At 42.9% G+C, this 21,810-nt stretch overlaps 1 protein-coding gene across 2 annotated transcripts in view; it reads left to right on the top strand.

The window, feature by feature from the left end:
- The window catches only part of FGF2 (fibroblast growth factor 2), a 28,160-nt gene that overhangs the window by 2,936 nt on the left and 3,414 nt on the right, over window positions 1-21,810 (top strand). For both annotated transcript variants that reach the window (XM_035326069.1, XM_035326068.1), the window contains exon 2: window positions 17,338-17,441. In XM_035326069.1, the coding sequence (XP_035181960.1) occupies window positions 17,338-17,441 (104 nt within the window). The remainder of the gene's footprint in view (window positions 1-17,337; window positions 17,442-21,810) is intronic.

Raw genomic sequence — 21,810 nt, 5'->3', positions numbered from 1 at the left:
AATCTGTAGTGTTGAACTCTGATCTGGTGAACGCTGCGCTGTGGAAGTCCCTGTGAAATCTTGTGGTATTCCTGGCGGGTCACATTGGCATGACAGATGGTAAAGAGAAGACGTAAATCGAAGACAATGTGAAAAGACTTTAAAAAAAAATAGCAAAGAAAATATACACCTCAAATCACGAAGGCTTTCTAGGTTTAAATAAAAGGTTTTATAAGAGGATTTTGAAAAAAGAGATGTACTGGGTGCCGAGAATTTGATCTAGAAAACTAGTTAAAGGACAGTTAGAGATTCTCGTGGTAACTGCTATTACAAATTAATTATACAAAATAGCATTTGATTAGCACGCCCTCATTTTTACTTTCAAAGGGAACCCTTGTTGTAGAAGGTGAATGACTCTACGTTTCAGACCTAAGTCTAATACTGTAAACAAATTTCCATTATCCATGTCCTTTTTTGCCTCCCCCATTCTGTTGCAAGCAGTAAGGACAGCTTGTTCGAAGTATATAGTCTGTTTTATGTCTTGGCATCAAGAGTTTTGACTGTTTTACACTCACCCCATTCACTTGGGTTTATTCATAATTGTGTCGTCAGTGAAATGAAGGAATGGAAGTTTATGCCCTGTGTGCTGGAGGAGAGGAGTCATATGATTCACGTAGCGAAAGAGCAGGACAATACATCTGCGATGGTCGATATTGCCACATCCGATGCGTGCTGCACAGTGACATCAGTGAAGTGCCCCTTTGGACACACCCAAGGGATTTGTTGACATTTTTTTTTCCCCAAAGAGGTATATTTCAGACTAACAGAAAACAGAAGGCACTTTCTTAGGGTTTTGTTTTGTAAAGCAAAACAACAAAAAAAATCAAGTCCTGTTTGTTGATCAACAACGTTTGGTTTATATTGAGGAAAAAGTACAAAGAAGCCATTCTTCCTGGAAAGGCTTTCAGAAACGCTCTGGAGGTGCTTGTCTCAAAGAGACTGCAGCGCTGGTGACGGGGAAAAGGAACGGGAATGGGAAAGGAACGCTTAGCCATACGTTTTATGAAATGTCTCATAGCACAGCTGGTTTCCCTTCAGTTTGCCTCGCTGAGGAATGGTCGGCATTTGTATATTTCCATAATTTCTCAAGCTGCTCTATTTCATGACAAGTATAAAACAAGGCATCCAAGGAATCCTGAGCCATTTTTGTCCACTTGTTAATGAGATGACAAGGCTCCAGTCAGTCACTCAGAAGGGATTCAGCAGTGTGAGCTTTATCAACCCTGCAAATGTCTGAAATACCTAATTACCTTTCCAAAAATATGTCAAGAAAATGTAAAATAGGGTAATATTGGTCCAGGAAAATTTCTTCCGAAGAAAGTTCTTTTCATAAGTAGTTGTTAATGTTATGAGTTACTTGTATCATAACATTTAGATAGTTAAGCTCTCTAAAGGTTTTTGATATAATATATTGAAGTATTTGCTTTTAGAGTATAGCAGCTTAGTGAGGAAGATACAAAACTTACTGCAAAGTCATGCAAATGGAAGAGAACGAGCTAAGCGATTTAGTGTGATGGTTCTGTGCCCAATGCTGAGTTTTATATAGGTGCTTAAGTTATTTAGGACTCAGAAGATCTCTCCTGTTTTGGTGTCCCATGGACGTGGCCAGAACTATTAATAGGGCATCCTGTTCCAAATCCTATCAGTAGGTGAGAGTTGACTTTTTTTTTTTTTTTTTTTGTTTTAATCTGGCCCTAAATCTAAACTTCTGAATATATTGCTTCTACCCAAGTCTCTCTGAAAGCAGACTTATTTTGCATTACCTTTGATCTATTGCACAGACCTTAGCTGTTGTGCCAAACACTAATGCTTTGCAACATAGTCAAGACAGAAATTCTTCCCAGCTCTCAGATGTAGTTGGCTTTAGGGAATGAGGTAGCACAGAGCCTGCATGCAGGAAAGTTGAGAATATGTTTCCTGTGTGTCTTTGGCTGACTTTATTTGTCATTGAAATACTGTCGTAATGTTTTCTCCTTGGCACCGCAAGGTAAAATAATTAAATGAGGGACAGACTGCCTACGTTGGCTGGGCACACCGAAGCAAGTGTGCTGCCAAGGGATGAGATGGCTGTTCTCTCATCTGTCATCACATCTGCTAATCCTCTTACTCAAAATTGGGCAACTTTTACCTACACCAGAGGTCTATGGTTGAGTAGCGGGTGGGCTCTGAAGATGGAGTGAGGTAAACGAGAGATGCCCCCAGGCAGGCAGGGAGTTGTCCTGTCTCCTGACTGTTTTGTGCCTGGGTTGGATAACGCTGGTTGGAGCGGGGAAGGTTCCCAGGGCACGGCTGTCCACGGGTACACTAGAGGGCAGGATTTAGCCCTTAAAAGTTCTTAGGGGCTTTACAAATTGCGAGTGCTTAAGGTACTAAAATACTCATGTTAACAGAAAAAGCAGTCCAGCTCATGTGTAGCCATTACGCAGCTATAGATGAATGGCAAATGCAGATAACATGTAGGATTTTGACAAAATACACTCAAATTATGGAGGTACTCACAGAAATGCAAATTTTTGCAAAAGCTATCTTTATGGTCCCCTTAGGTGGGTATATTAAGACTTCTGGTAAAAACTCTGCAGCTGCACGAGTATAATATTTGGTGAAGGCACGGTGAAGACTTTCAGATGTTTGTCAACTCGGTAAAGTAGAGCTACATATTTGTGAATTGCTCATCAAGCAAATGAGATCAAACTGCTAATGGTTTTATTCGGCTAATAAATGCTCAGAATTGTGCAGCTGATCCTAAAAAGTTCATCTTGTGGAGATATGTTGAAAAACATTTTACAAAAGGTCAAGTATTTTAGTAGTGTTTTTATTTTTTATAGATATGATTTCTTTTGGCATACTAGATGAAGAGCAAAAATTGCAGTTAAATTAAAAGCTTTTTTCTTATTATTTTTTTTTACTTCATGTTTGGTGTATATTACCAAAGTTTTTTAAAAGGTGTTCAAGTTTATCTTCCATAATAAAAGCAAGAGGAGTGTCAAGTGCAGAGGCAGTTGAGTGGGCAAGAAGAGATTTAGCACTGGTTTGGGCAGTTGAATTAACAGTCCCAGGGAAAGCCTGGAAAAATGCCTTAGTTTCTTGTGCAGTTTTCACGGAATAAATATACCTGTTGTATTTTCTAAAAGGCAGGGACCTGCTCCACCCCTGTTTTGGGAGACAGAATTCCATTTAATTATTTGTTAATTAATTAGTCTTTCAATCTGCATTTTAAATCCTCATCTTTTTTCTGTAAGCTACTCCCAAGTCCCTTGGTTTGCCATCATATGTGGCAAGCAGTTTATAAAAGTAATTGTCCAGTGGTTTCAGCACATTTAAGGCTGTTAAAACGCTTAAGTGAAACTTGTAATGAGACAGTTTCTTTGAAAGTTTTTTTCCCCGAGCTTAGCATTTTTTCCCTTTTTCTCCCTTTTTATTCCCCAGAAAAATATTTTCTGGTATTTCTTCACCCGTTCAAGCAGTTAGAACCGAATCAATGAATCCATCCGTAACTCGTGATTTATGAAATTTGTATTCTGATTATTACTTCTTTCTTTTAATGCTCTTGGGAGCATTATTCTCAGATCACTGGCTGTGTGTTGTTTCAAAATAATTGGGAGGCGATCAGCTGTACTACTGATGTATAACCCTAGAAATGATGGAGCTTTTTTACTGTTGGTGGCATCATGTTTGGCGTCATTACTTACTAAAACCAGAATGGGCTATATAACCATAGTGCAATTGGAAAAAAATAAATCCTGAGGATGCTCAAGTTACTGTTCCTGAAAAAGCAGATAGTTGCATGAAATCTCTGATTTGGATATTTATAGTAAGTGATATTTGAAATACTTATGGCACAACTTTTGAAGCCCAGAAGTCTGTAATGGGATTGCAATTCAATTGTGGTTGAGAATAAATAACCTTTACTCTTATTAGTGTCCATTTAAGACGGTGCATTTCAAAATAAAGTAGCTCTCATTATTTGTCTTTTTAAATAGGGTGTTTTGTGACACTGTATGGGTGAACTGGAGTTCCAGCCTGTCTCTTCTGCTGCTCTTCAATAAAAATATCTAAAGGGTGACTGTCCGGAGTGCTGATGCCATTTCAGGATTATTATCTTATGTATTTGTTTTGTTTGTTCAGGGTAGGGTCAGGTTCTGACTACAGGCTGATATGCTCGTCCGAGTGTATAAATGAGATGATGTCTACAAAGCTGGGTGGAGGTCATCTTACACAAACTACCATGGTACACTTCTGGTTGAGTGATCCTGTATGAAATTATCACTCATGTTTGACTTTTAGAGCTCAAAACCACATTTCTTGAGTCACTCAAAGGGGAAAGATACTAAGGATAGTAGGAGAGGGCAAACTAGGAACTAGACTCTGTAGTCATTTGCAATAACAATATGATGTCGGGTGATGTTCCTGTGTTACGGATCTTGTAGCTTACCTTTTGTGATGAGACTTGAGCAGGTTTCATAAAACAGTAGTCATCTGGATTCAAGCTGGAAGGTGAAAGTCACAAAATCCTGATATTCCTGGCTATAAAATCATGTGTGGTAATGTGTTTTGTAAAAGCAAGGAGAGCTGTCAGCTGCGATACAGCTTGAAATATCTGCAGTCTGTTTCTCTGATCTATCCTTTCTGCTCTCCAGCTGACCAGCCTGGTGCCCACAATGCTCAGTGCTCACTTGGAAAAGTTTTTGCACCAATGTGTTTTATTAATAGAAGTCCTCTTGCCATTCTCTGTGTGGTGTAGCCCTGGGGTTATTTTTCCTGGTAAGTGTTCTTAACACTCTAAATGTACTGGTGAGGCTCTGGAAGGAGGCGGCATAGCACCTTGGCTGGCATGTGGTATGCCTCGTTGGGGGAAATGTTGGTAGCACCTCTTGAGACTGTCACCATTTTTTTTTGGCAGACTATCTTTTCTTGGTGATTCTGGATACTGGGGAGTAAATACTGAAGTCTCCTGGGTATTTCAAATTTCCCCTTTTCGCTTTATTTTAATCCTTTTTTTTTTTTCCTTCCTCAGTGTTGTATTTGGTGACGTCCAAATACAGGTACAAATACCAAATAGTCAGCACTCTGTCAGTGCTGACTAACCAGGAGGTCCTCTGGCTAGATACTTCATCTGACCTAAGGAGTCTCTGCAGCTAAAAGGGGTGGTCTCTTCCCTTTCCCCCTGCCCAGCTTCAGCTGTGCTGTGGTTGGCACCGCTTCTAGCACAGAGTTCACCATCAGGCCAGAGGTTGCACCTCAATTACGTGTCAGGTTAGAATAGTCGTTTTAGGACTGTTTTACAGTGAGTGTTTGCACAGACCCACAGCTCTGGGAAGAGCAGGACTGACTCTGATATTTCTGGATGTAGATTTCGCACCTGTAGCGTAGTTTTGTGCAATGCATCCCTAGGGCAGTCCTGTTGATATCTATGGGTATCAACACCTAGGAGGGATACCTAAGAGAGAGGGATACAAAAACGAAAGCATACTTTAGTGTGAAGAAGCAGGCAGCAAGGGTCATATAGAAGATGTAAAAGGAGAAGCTGTCATCTGTGTTGGCAGGTGTCTTAGGGTATCCTGCTGCACAGACGTGTCAGGCAGAGCAGTTTCTGGGAAATAGCATGTGGATTCAGTCCATTGGCATTCACTAACTTGAGTGGAGCATTTGGGATGAACAGCTAAACATGCATCTGGCCTTGCCTCTCAATATGTATATGCGAAGTATTCACTTCATGGTTTTGCAATTTTTTACAGGATCCGTATGGACATTTTACTGACAGAAATGTAGTTTATTTGGGAAAATTTAGGAAAAAAGGCCCACAATGCTCGTGTCCTTCGAAGATTCATAAAAGCTGAAGCGGTCTACAGTGCTGTCCCGCCTTTGCAGTTTTAACTTTAACAAGAGGAAAATGTAGTTGTTTGGAGGGAGAGACATCAGGCCTGCCTGGTGACTTGGTGTGGCACAAGGTGAGACGGTGCTGTTGGTGGTGCCTGTAGCCATAGGGATACACGGGGGATATGCTTTTGCAGTTAAGTCAGGAACAGTGTGGAGATACAAACCAGCAAACAGACTGAAACCTGCACAGTACTGGTAGTGGGCCGGCTGAAGCAGCAGAGAGCCGAGCAGGCCTGTCCTTACAGGCTGCAGATCGTGAAGTCTCTTCTCTTGTCAGGACAGTGCTTGTGTCCCTTCCAGTATGATATGAAGGTGTTCAGAATAAGCAGTGCACACTGGGTTTTTATTTGGAAGAAGTGAAAGACAGGGAAGTGACTTTGTCATGATCCCTTTCCATAGGGTCCTGTAGGCCATGTGCCTGTAGGCCCAAGTTCTTGGCTCCCCAGCACAGGCCCGGTCCCATGGTGAATTCTGTCTGCCTCCTCCAAGCCACCATCAGGGGCTGTTAAAGTTACCTAAATACTAATTAATTAATGTTACCTAAATACTAATTATTTAATAGTATTTAACGTTAGTAATAATACTAATTATTTATTGTAACCTAAATGCTTGCAGGAAAATCTGAAAGTGCAGCATGTGTTTTAGTTTTTGGCGTTGGGGATTTTGGTTTCACACAAAACCCATCTCATTACACTGCGTTCAAAAGCAAGGTCAGGCCTTTCTGTGAAGACTCTGGTTTGCTGTTATTTTGGGTCAGCAGTGGTTGACAGCTGCTGTCCTTTGTTGGCCTCATGGTGTGCAGCCCGCGCTGTTCCCCTGAGGGTGCGTGATTTAAATGTCAGCATTGGGTGGATACGCAGCCTGATGGAAGGGGGTTAAATAGATGGAGGATGAAGTAAGGCTCAGCGTTGTCTTTGCATTGTCCTTGCAGCAAACTAGGTGAACAGGCACCAGTGAAATGCCGCGTGCATGTGTGTGGATTTTGATTGCTTTTACTTGACTTTTCACAAATATTTATTGAAGAGTCAGCAGTTGATTCTGATAAGCCATCTTTTCATTGGTACTGGAGACGGGGGAAGTGCAAAAACCAACATGGTAACTGTCTCTTACCCTTTTGGCTGGATTCAGAGCAAATAGCTCCAAAGAGCAACTTTTCAGCTCCCTATCTATCAGCTTGTTGTTTCTTCCTCCTCCCTTCAGCTGTGCTGTGTCTCTGGCACCCTGGATGCGTGACACAGTTCCTCTTTTACCACTGTGTTTCAGACTCTCCTGAAATCCAGCTGATGATGATTCTTGGCATTTTTGAAATGTAGTTTTTCCTTTCCATCTGTAACACTTGGAGCTTATTATATCTATGAAGTGTTAATCTCATACTGCTGCTGTGGCAGCCTTTCCCTTTCATCTCATCTGAATCAGTCGTCCACTGCTCTGACATCCCTAAAACACTGTGTGCTACTGGGTACTTACTGTTTGAGTATAGGAGCACCGAAAAATACCTTTTAAAATTGCTATGTTTTACCTTCTCTGTCTTCCGAGTAATGTTCTTTGCCTTGCTTCATTTTGTCTCTGCTTTTATGTGTTTATTTTGCTGCAAGTGAAAAGCAGTTCGTAGCTTTTATGACTTTAGTGAACACACGATAGATATAAAGAGCTTAAATTCTACAAATTCCATATGCATCTTCTGACGTTACTCAGTGATGTTACGTGGGCTAGGCTGTTACAGCAGCTTTGTTCCAAAGCTGAACAACTGAAAGTGGCTATTTCACCACTTACTTTTGTGAATGCTAAATTAAGTGAAAGCGGTTTAAAGAAACATGAAGAATTACTTCATTCTTGTTAAAACAGGTCCTTCAGGACAAATCCTAAAATACATGTGTACATGCATTCATGGGTTTGATAATAAAGCCTAAAACATTGTCCTCCATCAAGTATTTGGGTTAAATTCATTGGTACTTAGAGGTTGGGCTTTATTGCCAGTACCCAGTAATGGTTCTTTGGTAAAGCTGGTAATTTTTTCTACTCGGTTTTGCCCTCCTGACTTGAAGTGATGCAGTCAGTTCATCTACAGCGACAAGGAGACTGCAAACAATGACGGGTAGGTATTTAGAATACCTTTATAAGATGCTGCATTGGCAGTGCTGGCACTTGAAATCCTGACGTAATGCCAAGCGATCGCTGCTTACTTGACTCAGCAGCACAGAATACGCGAGTTGTGTTTTGTAAGCAGCACATGGGAACTCCAGAAGTGTTACATGATTCTGAAATTATTATTCTGCAGGATGACTTTACCTTCTGTTGTATGGAGTTTGTAGGGAGTGTTTGAGGATGCTGCGCGTTCGGTGATCAGTGTTTCCTGAGGAGGATTCCCCGTGTGATAGGTATGTGTTAGGTGGAGTTGGACATTTGTGGGAATCGGAGGTGGGATATAAATGAAAATAGATGGAGAATCTGAATAGGGAAATAATTTTCATTGTGTTTAGTATTTGTAATGCTTTGATGAAAGCTCCTAAAGCCTGTGAATGCACGCTTTGTGTGGTAGGCTGGTTTAGTGGCTTGATAGCTGATTCCACAAGTTGTTATTCTGTTTAAAGCCTTGGATTTACTCTTAAGTGTAACCGGAACTTTTCAAAGTGCTCATAGTTCAGGAGTGTGTATTTTTGTTGTGGATGTTTACATTTTAAAGACCTTAGGTCTGTCTGCAAGTGGTTTTATGCCTCTGGCTGGCAAAAAGGAAAAAGATACACTTGGGATGCTGTCATGCGAAAGCGAAGAAGTGTGCCTTTGTACAGGAGCGTGACTCACTGTTTCTCAGTGTGACACTTCGTTTGCTCGAGTTTTTTGGTGGCTCTTCTGTGGTTTTTGTTTTTGAAAAGACCACCTCTTCTGCCGAGGCTTGCTTGCTGTTTACTTGTGTTTCTCCTGTCTGCCCTGCGCACGTGTTTGGGGGTTTAGGCGGTGTCTGCTTCAGCAGCTCTGCCCGTGGCAGGGTTGTTTTACAACCAGCCTATGAAAGCAAGCAGAGAATTGCTTTCACGTTTGCAGTCTCTGGACTGGGGATGCCTTGTATGCAAAGCTTGTCAGCCAGTGGAAGGCATTAATATGCCTGTGAGAAAGGCACATTAAAAAGGGTTGTAGGCTACATATGGGAGAAATGCGGCCAAAGATGTTTCTAATTCCTAGAAATAAGGTTCAGTGGGCATCACTGGCACGTGGGCTGAGGTTTGGATCTGACCCACAGGACAGTTTTGCCTGGCTCTGGAAATGCCAAAGTAGGGGGTATTAATCTGTGTGTGTGTACACGTGTGTCTTTGAACCTGCCCTTGTGTTTGGGAGGGTTTAGGATGTTAGGTGTGGAGCAAACACGTCTGATTGTGCCTCACTTGAGCACCTGGCTAGGGATAGAAGCTGCGCCAAGCACAAAGGAATCAGCAGCTTCTGCCACCAAGTATGCAGGAGGGCGTTGCATTTAGCAACACATCGTTGGCTTCTATTTAGCTCGTTTTCTGAACTTCTTCGCATTTCTGATGTTTATGCCCTCCAAAGGCGAGCCACTTCCACAGCAGCGAGACAGCAGAATCGTCGCTGCTCTGTTCCTTTCCGAGCTGCAGGACAACCGATGTGGGGCTGGCGCAACAGCTTCACCACAGCGGTGTTGTTCGGGGGCCTCATGGAAGGGTTTTCCTTACAGGGCCTCTGCAAATATGTTGGAGATGGGCCCTGAGCCTTTGGCTTGGATTTAGCTTTTCCGTAGCAGCAGAGGCTGCAGTAATGCTAGTCATTGATCCAGGGACGTGCAGCCTGGGGCTTTTCAGGGGGTACAGAAACTCTCCCTTCTTGTAAACTGAGAGCGAGGTGTTTGGCTCATGACCTTTGCAGTTCAAACAAAGCAGCCGTATACTAGTGAAAACGGGGTTGTAGTAGTGTTGGATTCCTCCTCTTTTTCCAGGGTCCCTGAGCTGCTCTGTTACTTGCTGCCTCTGGGTACTGTGTGTTTGCTCTCGAGATGTTCACTACGTGCACGTAAACTCTTGGAGCATGAGCTGGCCATTGTTTTGGGGCCCAGCTTCCCCTTGGAAAAGCATTGTCCTTCCCATCGCGTTCTCCCAGGGAGCTAGTAGTGGTGTAGTCATGAAAAGAGCTTCTCTCTCCTCCTGTGTTAAGAAGGCAGTTTATGTGAGACAGGGCCTGTCGGACCTGCATTTGGTGTGGTTCTGTGAGGCCATGGGTATGCCTACATTGAAGCCTGCAGTCATCTCTGCTAGGTTGATTGTAGTGCAGGAGTAACTTAGGCTTTAATTACACCTTCATTTGCTGAGTGAGTGTATCCAAAGCCAGGAGCTCCTGGCATACTTTTATTTTAGGGTTACCCTGATACAGTAGGCAGATTTCCCATTTCCTTGTGAAGGAGTAGGAAAAAGGAGATGTTACAAATCCCTTTGGCTAATACATCTCAAATTCCACCTCCTTGAGGTGCAGGGCTTTGTCTCAAGCTTCAGTACCGCACCCTCACCACTTTTTTTTTTTTTTTTTTTCCCTGTAATGTTTCTGCACCTTTCTTTCCCCACTGTGACCTTTGGTTTCCCTCTTCCTTTGCGATACACTGTGGCATCTTAGTCAATGCAGCTGCTCTGAGCAAAACAACAGCACATGCCGTGGCGCCCAGCGAGTGCCCCGGGCAAGGAGCTCGGGATGCAGGAGGCTGGCGGCACTGCTCCGCGGCACTGCTCCGCCGCAGCTGCCAGCACACGTCTGACTGGGAATGCGTGAGAAAGGTGGTACTAGCTCAGCAGCGAGTGACTTCCAGAATGGGCAGCTCTCTCGTTCTGAACTATTAGGTTGCTAGATTCTGCCAAGATCTCCTAAATAAACAGATTTTCAAGGAGTTTTTTGGATGAACCCTTCGTGATGCAGAGTAGTGAGACCATTTGGGATCATTTAAGTCAGTGCAGTATTATTTGGTCTGGGCCTTGCAGAACCTTTGCGGGCTTGGGAGGATAAGTCCCGTAAAAGGGCTTAGGAGCTTTCATCTTACACGTAACATTTCAGTTCTGGCACTCAGGACAATAAAAGACTTTTTGGAAAATGTACACAGCTGCTGCATTCTCCACGTCTGCAAGCATCTTTTCTGTCTGCGTGGTGCTACTTGGCTCATTACTGGAGTACACAGAACGGAATTGGAAATTATTTTTGAGCTCTTCAAGCAAGTGTGGGGAAGATGCAGTTTATAGCACAGATGTGATGGAAGCCCTGCCAACCACAAGGCTACTAAATAACACTTCAGTTTTCAGATTCGTTCATATTCTTAGAAAAGCTTCTCTTAATGGTGAAATAAATGCCCATTTACAACCCTTTCTCAGATATGCTGGCCAGTTTAACCTGCAACTTGTCAATCTGCCCCGACCAGGTATCCTTAGTCATGTAGGTGTAACTGTAATCTTTTGTCCACGGTCTGCTAATGACTTTTGTCCATGGTCTGATAATGACATGAATGCCTGCAGGAGTCTGTGCTGGTCGCAGGGCAGGAACACATCGCTTGCTATGGGGTCCTGGCCTGATCTTGAAGGGGGAAGAGGGAAATTCTTGAACCTGCTGAATGTGTACATCCTGGGATGGCCTTGAAGAGGTTTGGTCTCTTTGGATTGCCTTAGAATTAAAAAGGTCCCAAAGTCCTTCTGTCTTTCAGATCTTTCAGATGCTGGTGAGAATCCCTTTGCCTGAGTGCCACTAGCTGGAGTGCACCTGAAAATGTCATGTGGTAATGGAAAGGAGGCTGGCTAAAAAAAAAAAAAAAAAAACAGGCTTTTTTCTTGTATAATCATTTGTGTATGTATCCATCAGTGTATACATATTGTTAACACAGCCTCTGCCTGCTGTGAGACCATGTCCCACCTCTGTCCTGTTTTAATACTTGTGCAACGCACTCAAGCCGCATCCAGAGTGATGTGTTGTCCATGTTAATGGCTGCTTACATAATCTGCTGTATAGAGATGCAGTTAGCGTTAGGAGCATATAACTAAATCAAAATCAATTCTGGCAGCTCTGAGGATGAGGTTACCCGTACAGCTCTAGAAGGCTGCACTAAGCCTTAGTGATGCCTCGGATGTGCATGTCAGACAGCTGGGTGCTGGGTTAGGCCTCCTTTTTCCCAGTCAGACCCCCTGGAAAAAGGTCCTGTCAAAAATGAACGTGGTCAGAATTTCCATAGGACCTAGAATTCCTGTGTTTTGGCTCAGCTATGGTTCACCTACATTTACAACCACTTTCCACAGCACCCTCCTAAGTTCTCCATTTGACTGTTGCATTGAGATGCAGAGGTTGCTGTGGATCCCCAGTTAGCTTTCGGCTCAGCTGCCCATAAGGTGCAGAATTCCTGTACTTTGCAAATGGGATTCACCACCCTCAGCAGCTGCAGAAGGGATTTGGATGCAGTTTGCCCATGGAAAGCACTTTGCAGCTGCAGAGGATGACAAACAGGTTGTGATTATTTTTTATTTTTGCATGGGAGTCCTTTTGCAAAACTTGAGAGAAACTCACAGTAACGGAATGACTGAAAAAAAATAAAATCTCTGGACCCATAACTAAAAAAAATCTCCTTTGCATGTTTCCCTGTGCTGAACACTGAAGTTGTAAGATCTTACAGGGGCTTGGCAGTGCCGCTGCTGTCTGGGTGAGGTAACTGCAGAGGGGTTGTGGCCAGCTTGTGGTACCCTACCTCTTGCTTTACTTTGGCACACAGGAATTGGAAAACGTGGCTCTGAGGAGAAGTGTAAAGGGATCTCCTCATGTCACCTGTAGGGTGAGCAAGGAGAGATTTGTTCATTGTGTACCTTCTTACAGTTCTTTTCCCTACAGTTGGAAAGTCAACACTGCTTGCTTTGGGCCAGGTATTTCTGTAAGAAACAATTTTCTGGTTAAGGACGTCTGTCCCAAAGGCAATAAATATCTATCAATTACTTTAATTTTGGTGAGATAATTCTGTCTTTCTGTGGCTAGTTATCTTTCTTTTTTCATCTTTTTTTTTCCTTTTTTTTTTTTTCTGTGCTTTTATCTGTTTGGTTTATCAGAGAGCTGTACTGTGCCTTTTTCTGGGCTTGCCATCTTGTCTTCTGGGAAGATCTTCACTGCAATATTACGGACCGTGTTGTTACATCCACGCATGGCAGGTTGGTAACCAGTTCACTTGTGTAGGTAAAAGTGTTGTGGCTATGCTAAATGCAGGAACAGGGAAACTGCTCAGAGGAGACTTTTATTGAGGATACTTTTATAATCTTGGCTTCCATTTTAACAAGGTTGTGGCAGAAGGTTTCAAATTCAGTGCCTTAACTGCATCTTTCTTCCATTCATGTTTTCTAACCCCCAATTTTTTCTATCTTCCCAAAGATACCGCTTGGCATCCCTCCCAAACTAAAGGGCACACTATGGCTGTGAGTAGTGAGATACGTGACGCTGTGCAAGGGGGGGCCCTCCCAAAGGACTGCAAAAAACTGGGAAAACGTGCCTTTGGGACCCCCACTTGTCAGTTAGCTGTTTCACAACACTCAGTGCTACTTCTTTGGGTTGTAAATTCCTTCAGTTATCTACATTTTGTCAAGGGGGAAGGCAATCTCCCCTGCTGTGGCAGCTGGTAATGGCAGTTTTAAGGTGTGGGGTGATTGCTATCGTGTCTTAGCATCACCCACTCGTTTTTAAAGGTCTTCATGCAGCTGGTTTCGAGGTTCAGGTATGCTGAAGACAAACGTTATGGCTAGGTCTAAAATGATGGGTTGTGTCTGAAGCGTTGCTGCTGGTGACCTTAGGGCTGTAAGAGATGCAGTCCATCAGTGTCAAGCGTTATGTTGCACTAAGTTGCATCTAGCTGAGCCTAAAAGAGTTGCTTTTGGGGCTGATGGCATGGTCAAAATGTGTTTCATTAGCAAATGCGTATTATGTCTTGGCATCTCCAGATCAGCGTAGCGCTGCTGCTTTAATAAATCCTTAAAATAACGCTGAAACCTGGAGGACTTAAAGTATTACTTTGGCTCAGCTCATTCATGTGTTTTTCAAGTTGGAAAGGGAAATCCAGAGAAACTGGTTTGGGTTTGGGGGCATTTAGTGAGCATTGCAGTGCGTTTCTAACTCTACAGGATTTTATTTTATAACAGGAACACTTTTTGCTTCTCCGAGCTATGCAAATATTTTTGCAGACCTTACAAACTTCTAAAATGTTTGTTTTTACAGAATGTGAACTTCTGGCCCGGTACAAAATTGTAGGAGTTACTGAGCTTTTTTTTTTTTTCTTTTTGTCAAGAGAAAGTCACGAAGAGGAATATAGCCGTGCTCCAGTAATTAATGCTGCTTTTCAGATACTTCACACAGCTGTTTCTCGTTAAGCCTGCGGTGAAAGCTGTGTGCTTGGGCACAGTGCAGAAGTCCATTCCCCCGGTCCGAGCACTTCTCCACCCCCTGGTTCCCCGGCAGGCAGGGAGCTGCACTGACAGTTCCTGAAGCTGTTCACAAGTCTGATGTGGGCCTAGTGATCCAGGGAGAGCTGTGTGTGGGATACGGCATTCTGGGGTGAAACGAAACATTTCAACCACCTTGTTATGACTGCAGTTTCAGTATTCCCTGGAAGTGTTATTAATGAATCCTGAGTTTGTTTTGTTTTTTTTTTTTCTTGCATAAAATGGCAACAGGCACGTAACTCATAAGGGACCATTTTATCTTTTTAATAGTGCAGCGTTTGTGTCAATGTGGCTTCAGTTCTGTATAAAAAACAATGGGCTTATTACAAACTCCTGTGTCTGCCCGTACCTACAGAAAGATCAAATGGAATAATTACAAAGCTTGACAAAGGGGTTGCAGTAGTTATCCAGAAGGTTTCATCTTCTGATATTCTTACAGTTGGGATCGCTCCAGTCCTGTCTTCAGGAGAGCAGAAATAAATCAAGAAGTCTTTCACTTGGACTGCATAGAACATTTTCCCCCCAGACCAAAAAGGCAAATAAGCAGCAACCTCCCTCTGACTCTCCAGGGGTGCTTCCGCTCCAAAATTTGCCATCATTTCAAACATTTATTCTGTTAGTTTAAAAGGCGAGGCTTTATAATAATACATCTCCACCAATAACCCTCCCTGAAAGCAGGTAGGCAAATGAAGCTTGTATACCCGTGCTGCCCGTCAGAATTGCCCTGCTGAGGCCCAAAACCCACCTTGCCATGCAGACCAGACCTGCGGGTGAAGCAGACCAGGGGCTGCAGGCTCTCGGCAGCGAGCCCGGGCTGATGCAAGGCTGTGGCTGAGCGCACCCGGGTGAACGGAGCATCGCTGTCATTTCCTCCCTCTGGGCTTTAATCGTGGTCAGATCTCTGCATTGCATCTCCAAAGATATATTTTTTTCATATTATTAGTATTAATACTAATTCCCAAAATAATTTCTGGGATGAAAACAGAGGAATGAATAAGTTCCAATCCCATTGGTTTGGAAACGCCGCCAGCCTCCCTCCAGCTGAGTCATATCCTTCACTCTGACACCTGACGGGGACACAGCCAGCACCCGCTTGAAACACCCTGGTGCTTCTTTCTCTAGCTGTGGCCGTTCTTTGGCAAAAGTGTCCTTTCTCTTTCGTGCCCCGAGAAGGTGAGAAGCTATTCCTCGTTTTGGATGCCTGTGTTGCAATGAGCTTGCTTCCTGCTATGGGAATAGTGTTGCTCTTAAAAATCCCTGTTCAGTGCGTGTGGATGAAAGCACAGCATTGTGCAGAGAAACTGTATTTACCTGGGAGTGCTTCTAGGTGTTAGGAGGGTCTGTGGCTCCAGTATGGGCTGGAAGTAGTGGCTGTCCAGAACAGAGGGAAAGCTAGGTTGTTCGGGAAATCCAGTTGTGCTCTGCTGTTATTGAAATGTTTGTTTGCTTTTTTGGAGAAATCCAACTGAATCATACTGCTTGTGCAAGCTATCTCGATGGACCGGAGCGGTGGGGAACAGGCTTATTTTTCCTTTGAGGGCAGGAGGATAAGGGGGCAGGACCCCATGTGAAGCTGCAAGCACTCAGAGTGCCAGCTGCAGTTGCTGTATGCGCCTTTTCCCCTTTTCAAGAGATGTTTTAAACAATCAAAGTTAGGTTTTTCAGAGGAAGATGTTCTAAAATGGTTGGATTAGAGTGGTACCTCCTGTGAGGTTTAGGACAACATGCACATTGCTTCCTTTTCCTCTGCTTGTTTCCCAGAAAAATGGAAGTTCCAGCACAGCCGTTCCACTGCTTTTGAGCCTCAAATACCCGAGGCATGTAGAAGATGCTTGGTGGTCTTTTCTGGGGTACTCCGTGTAGTTTCTTGTATTGTTGTATTCTCAGGCCTGTGTAGCTAATGGTTGAAAAATCTGGACTTGGAGCTACGTGGTCACAGACACGTGTGTCGAAGTGAGGCAGAAATGCAATGTGCATGCAACTTGGGGCTCGCATGCAGCTCTGCTAGCCACTGACGGGCTTGGTGCGTCTGGTGTTCTGAGTGCAGTGATGTGAGCACTCAGGGAAGAAAAAGGAAGGAAGAAGCCTTATCGTCACAGCTTGAAACAGGCCGCAGGCAAGGGGAAAGTGCGTGTGTGTGTGTGTGTGTTAATCTAAACTACTGGATTTGAAATCAGTTCAAATTTTGTTCTGATTCATAGGCGCTAGCTAAAAGCTGTGGGGTGTCATCCTACAGATTTTCAAGAAATGGCTGGTCAGTTGTTTGTTTTGTTTTTTAATAATTGATTTAAATGCGTCTACTTTTCATGTTCCTAATTTGTATAACGCCAACTATTGTGTCGTTGCTGTCCTCATTTACATCTGCAGTTCTGTCTGTTTTCTTACTGTAACCACTTGTTGGATGCCATAGTGTAAACTAAATGACACTTTTCTGTCAGGTACTGCTGGAACATTTAGTGAATTCCCACGGGGGTATGGTCCTGAGTGGTCCTAAGCTTTAACCATAGCACATAGAGACCCGTGCCTGTAAGCACTGACAGTCTGGCCATACAGCATTCCATGCAGCATCCCATCTCTGCTGTTCTATAAACACTGAGAAATACCTCCTTAAGAAAAGTAACGTGAAAAGTTCCCATCTATAAGCAGTTAATGGTGCCATAAGAGGTCCTTTAAGGAATTTTGTGTTTTTTTTTCTTAATTGCTTATATATCAAATGCATTATAGGAGAATAGCTTGCTTTTGCCAACTTGACAAGAGCTACTTATTTGTAATAGGCTTTTTTTTTTTTTTTTTTCCCTGAGAAAATGGGATCAGAAAGCTAGAGCTATATAGTTTGCTACCCTTGTTGCAGGATAGCTTGCTACCTTGGGCTTGCTCTGGTTTTAAACTTGAAGTAACAGGTTTCACTGTCAAGTGCTGAAATATCACCGTGGACGTGAAAATTTACTTTTTTTTTTTTCTTTTTTTTTTTTGTTCACAGTCAAACTGCAGCTTCAGGCAGAAGAAAGAGGAGTGGTGTCAATCAAAGGTGTAAGTGCAAATCGCTTCCTGGCTATGAAGGAGGATGGCAGATTGCTGGCACTGGTAAGCAGCAGTTTTGAATATATCTCTGTATTGAGTAACCTCTCCTGCAGCAGGACTTGCTCAGCTACTGCGTGTGTGTCATATCAGGAGGGTTTCACTCTGCAAGACTTGTCAATTAATTGAACTATGACCTAGGAAGAGATGGCTGTTTCTGCCCTCACCTACAAGCAGCAGAGCACGCTGCAGGATTTAACTGGAATGGCACTGAGAGAGAAGAAAACAGCGATCATAGTGACCACCTGGGGAAGGAAATGAAATGATGAGAACAAACAAAGAATAAAGTCTTTCCCTTTTGCTTTCTCCAAAGTAATTTTTTTTTCTTCCACTTACTTTCACATCAAGTAATGGTAAAGACTTTTGAAGGAAAGCCAATTTTTAAGAAACTTTGACTTTTGTTTAGTAGTAATCTATGTGGATAGTTTTCTCATTTTCCTTTTTGTGGAGAATCAAGTATTTTTGATAGCATACCTCTAAACTAGAGAATTGGCAAGTCAAAACATTTTTTGCAAATTACAAGTTAATTAAAACTAGTCCAAAAAGACTAATTTCAGTTTAAACTCCATGCTTTCTTATTGCTATCACATTAATTTTTAACTGTGTTTTAAAGCCGGTGATTGGCAGAATCTGAACGACAATAAGGTCTCCTAGGGCTAGATCTCAAATTGTGCTTCAAGAGCTGCAGTTACATTCAATTTGCTTATGAGACACAGATGCTGTATATCTCTTGTCCACGTTCATAGCTTTGAATACAGACAAACTTTAAATGCTTGTGCCCAGTGAAATACCACTGTGGAGCATCCCACTAGAATTTCAGTTTTAAATAAACCCTGATGCTTTTGTATCTGGAAGATGACCAAGTGTGGGTTCTGAGAGTCCCAGCTGACAACGCGAGGAACAGGTGTTAATGATAAAGCCAATTACTAACTCCAGCTGAACTGCAGCTCTCCCTGCAAAGGGCTACAGAAATTACCTCTCAGCTCAGGCACTCCCTAAGTGAAGTAAGTCCAAAGGCAAACAAAACATTTCAACAGCTTTATGTGCACTGGGCCCTGGTGTGCTTCTCAGCCATGTAGTGCGCTGTCTCCTGCTCCTGGAAGCAGATTTTGTTTATGCCTGGGAATACAGTTAAATAACCTGTTTCAAGTTACAGTCTTATTTACTTGGACATTGTGTGACAGCTCAGTTGAAGAAAATGTGAGTAGTACTGCACAGAGCTATTCTTGAGTTAAGGATAATTGGGAATTTCCTGTGGCACTGGTGTGCTGGCATTCAGCTTCCTGTTCACATTGCCCTCCTTAGCCCAAGCAGCAGCAAATGATCAAAATAGACATTTAGCATCATTTGCAAAATTACAGTCACGTGTGTTTATATTCGGGATTTGCAGCCTCCTGCTGCATAGTGGTTCTCGGTTGCTTCTATAGCAGCCATATACAGTGGTTTTTCTGCACACCTTGTGTAAGGTGATGGAGAATCATGTAGGAGGCTTAGAGAGCCTCACACTTGGAATCACTCTCTCAAAGTCTGGTGAAGTTGTCATGTTCTGCTTCTCATTTGAACTTTTTTTTTTCTTAATTTTATTTGGTTTTGGAAATGGATATGACTTGAGCCATATTTGCTGCAAACATTGCTTCCTGCAGCTCTTTGTTTTTGCTATTCGTAGTTGAAAACTCTCTACTCTAAGATTTTGTTCTTCATCCAGCCTGCGTTTCACATCTACCAAATACTTCTGCAATTTCATGATTATTCTCTGAAGCGCAGACAGTGTTTTCCATGAGGAATTCTGTAATATGCCTTCCAACATTTTGTGGCCAATTGTGCCTCTACTGTTTTCTGCCTATAAACATGTTCATGGGACTGTTAATAATTGCCAGGATTTATTTTTCGGTTTGAAGAGTGGTGTTTCAGCGAGAGCTTTGTAAGAGCGTATTCTGGAAATCTTTGTGGTGAGGTGATCTCATCAGTGCACATGAGTTCGTATCTGCTGAAATCTTTGGTTATTTCATTTAAAGCAGTATTGAACTTTCACTTCTAAACACCTATCTAGTTCTCCATTCCAGTAGTCATCCAAGTACTATTCTGTGCTTTTCCATCTGTAATTTTCAGTAGTGTACTTTTAGATTAAGAGAACGTTTGAGAGGTACATTTGTTTGTGGAATGAAAAATCCTAAATATGATGAAACCTTCACAAATTGCTGTGATGAAACTGCAGGTCACTGCCTCATTTTTATTTTTTTCTCATCTGGTAACATTCTCAGTCATCAGTACATTAGCCTAAGCTGATGTTTCTTCCTCGTTCAATTTTGTGTCCACATACACTGACATGTTGCAGAGACCTTGCACAATGAACGCTGTGCCGATCTTTGAGGGTCTGGTATTTTCGGATGCTGTGACTGATTTGGGATGCTGTGACTATTTTGGGATGCTGTGCAGTTGCACACTGACTTGAACATCAGATGAAATAGATAATCTCCTGTCCCAGATACATCTGGCACTCGGATAATTGCAAGCTCTCTTATCTGTATTTGTGTGTTGCTTTGTTGTGGAAGCCAGCTTTCCGCTATGTGAAACAAACTTTTTAATACCCAGCAATCAATTATAATTTGGGGTGGGCTTGCTGTTCTTCTGTAAACACTTTTTGATGTCTGTCTCGTTTCTTCTTTTTTATTACTTTCTGGTGTCAAGGATCAATTTGTGCAGTATCCTTGTTTTATAAACGTACTGACATCTTCATAAATACTTTGAAAAATTATTGTTTGTGCTTGTTTTTCTTCTAGCTGGATGGCTGTGTAATTACTGTGACACAATGTGTCTTCATGGTTTGTTCCTAGTTTGATTTTGCACAATGGTTCATTGCACAGACAGCATATCGCTTCTTGCATGGTGGGTCATGTTCTTGTCTCGAGAGCTGGAAGTGGCTTTTAATTAAGCTGGTTTGTGCTGTTTGCTAACAGATTCAGTTGTTGTGGGAGAGTGGCAAAGTTTCGCAGTTCAGTCAGTGGAAGGGACCTGGAGCTAACCTCAGCTCATCAAAGCCTTTCCTTGGAAAATACTGTTTTAACTAAAAATGTGTTTGCAGAAACGTATCTATTCCATCAGATTTTTAATGGAAAAATCGCACCATTTCTCTTCTGATATGGCTACTGTATCTCATTTTGACTTTGCAATTTCATTAAATTATTCCAATTGAAAGATTTTCTCTTTATGGAATCAAACATTTCCGATTATTTCATTTCATGAAGAAACTTCTCAATTTCCTGTGAAAGGAAGAATTGTGATTTTGACTGACTTCTGTATTTCACAACAAGTAACTTGTTGTTAGTTATGAGACCTGTCCAGTCCACCCGTCATGTTTACGTGGCTGAGCTGTGACCAGGCCGGCTTGACTGAGGGACTCGAAGGGAAGATTTTCTCTTTTGATGTTCGGGATTAAGTCTGTGGCACAGGAATATTGTGAGAACAATGCCCATTTCCTGACCTTTTAATAGTTTTAAAGGGTAAATCTGATCACAGCTTTTCTGTAATCCATCGGCTCTGGTAGTTCCAGGCTACAGTTTAGAGAAGGAACAAGCGTGAGGAATTTTAATTCCTAATTAGCGTCCGAACCGTCACAACCAGTTAATGCCTATAGCGTTCGGTATCGAGGCAGATGCAGGTTGTGCTGAAAACGAACCTGTGTGAAGGAGGGAGGGGGAATCCTGCCGCAGGAAGCGGCCTCCCCTGTGGGCTGCCACCATGTCAGCCGGCCGAGACAGGGCGAGGAGCTCTGCTGCTGGTGAGCACTCCCGCGCCCAGGGCTTTAGTATTTGCTCGCTCGGCCTTCTTCTGGCTGGAGGCCTTGCTTGGCAGTAGACAAAGTATTTACTGGCAGAAAGGGAGGCCCTGCAGTCCTCGCTGGGAGCGCTGCTGCCTGCGGCAGCCCCAGTATTTTCCGTTTGCCTACCCCTGTCATAAAGGGCCATACAGTTCGGGTGTTGCATGATGAGCTGTGAAACCTTGCTCTGCTGGGCCAGCATGCATTAAAAATGTAAATGTGGGTATCCAGCTGCTTGCCAGTGGCTGTGTTTAACAATCGGGGTGGCTGGCATGCCGGTCCTGCTGGGCAGCAGGCCACCAGCCTCCCTGTCACATCTGGTAAGCGCTGAGGGATGCGTGGCTCGTGAGGCACGAACCTTCATTTGTCTCCTAAATGCTGGCTCTTGTGTCAAAACATTTACAGTGGCGACATACTACAGCAAGGCACTTGTGTCACTTAGGCTTTGTGGAAAAATTAGGACTTCAGAGGCCAGAGCGAACCACATGGCACCTTGCAAACTATCTTGTTTATTGTTTCTTTATTTCTCACTTTTTTGGTTCTAAAATCTATAAACTG

This window comes from Oxyura jamaicensis, chromosome 4 (assembly GCF_011077185.1).
Source record: "Oxyura jamaicensis isolate SHBP4307 breed ruddy duck chromosome 4, BPBGC_Ojam_1.0, whole genome shotgun sequence".
In the NCBI taxonomy this organism is placed as follows: domain Eukaryota; kingdom Metazoa; phylum Chordata; class Aves; order Anseriformes; family Anatidae; genus Oxyura; species Oxyura jamaicensis.
This window is presented reverse-complemented; position numbering and strand designations above follow the sequence as displayed.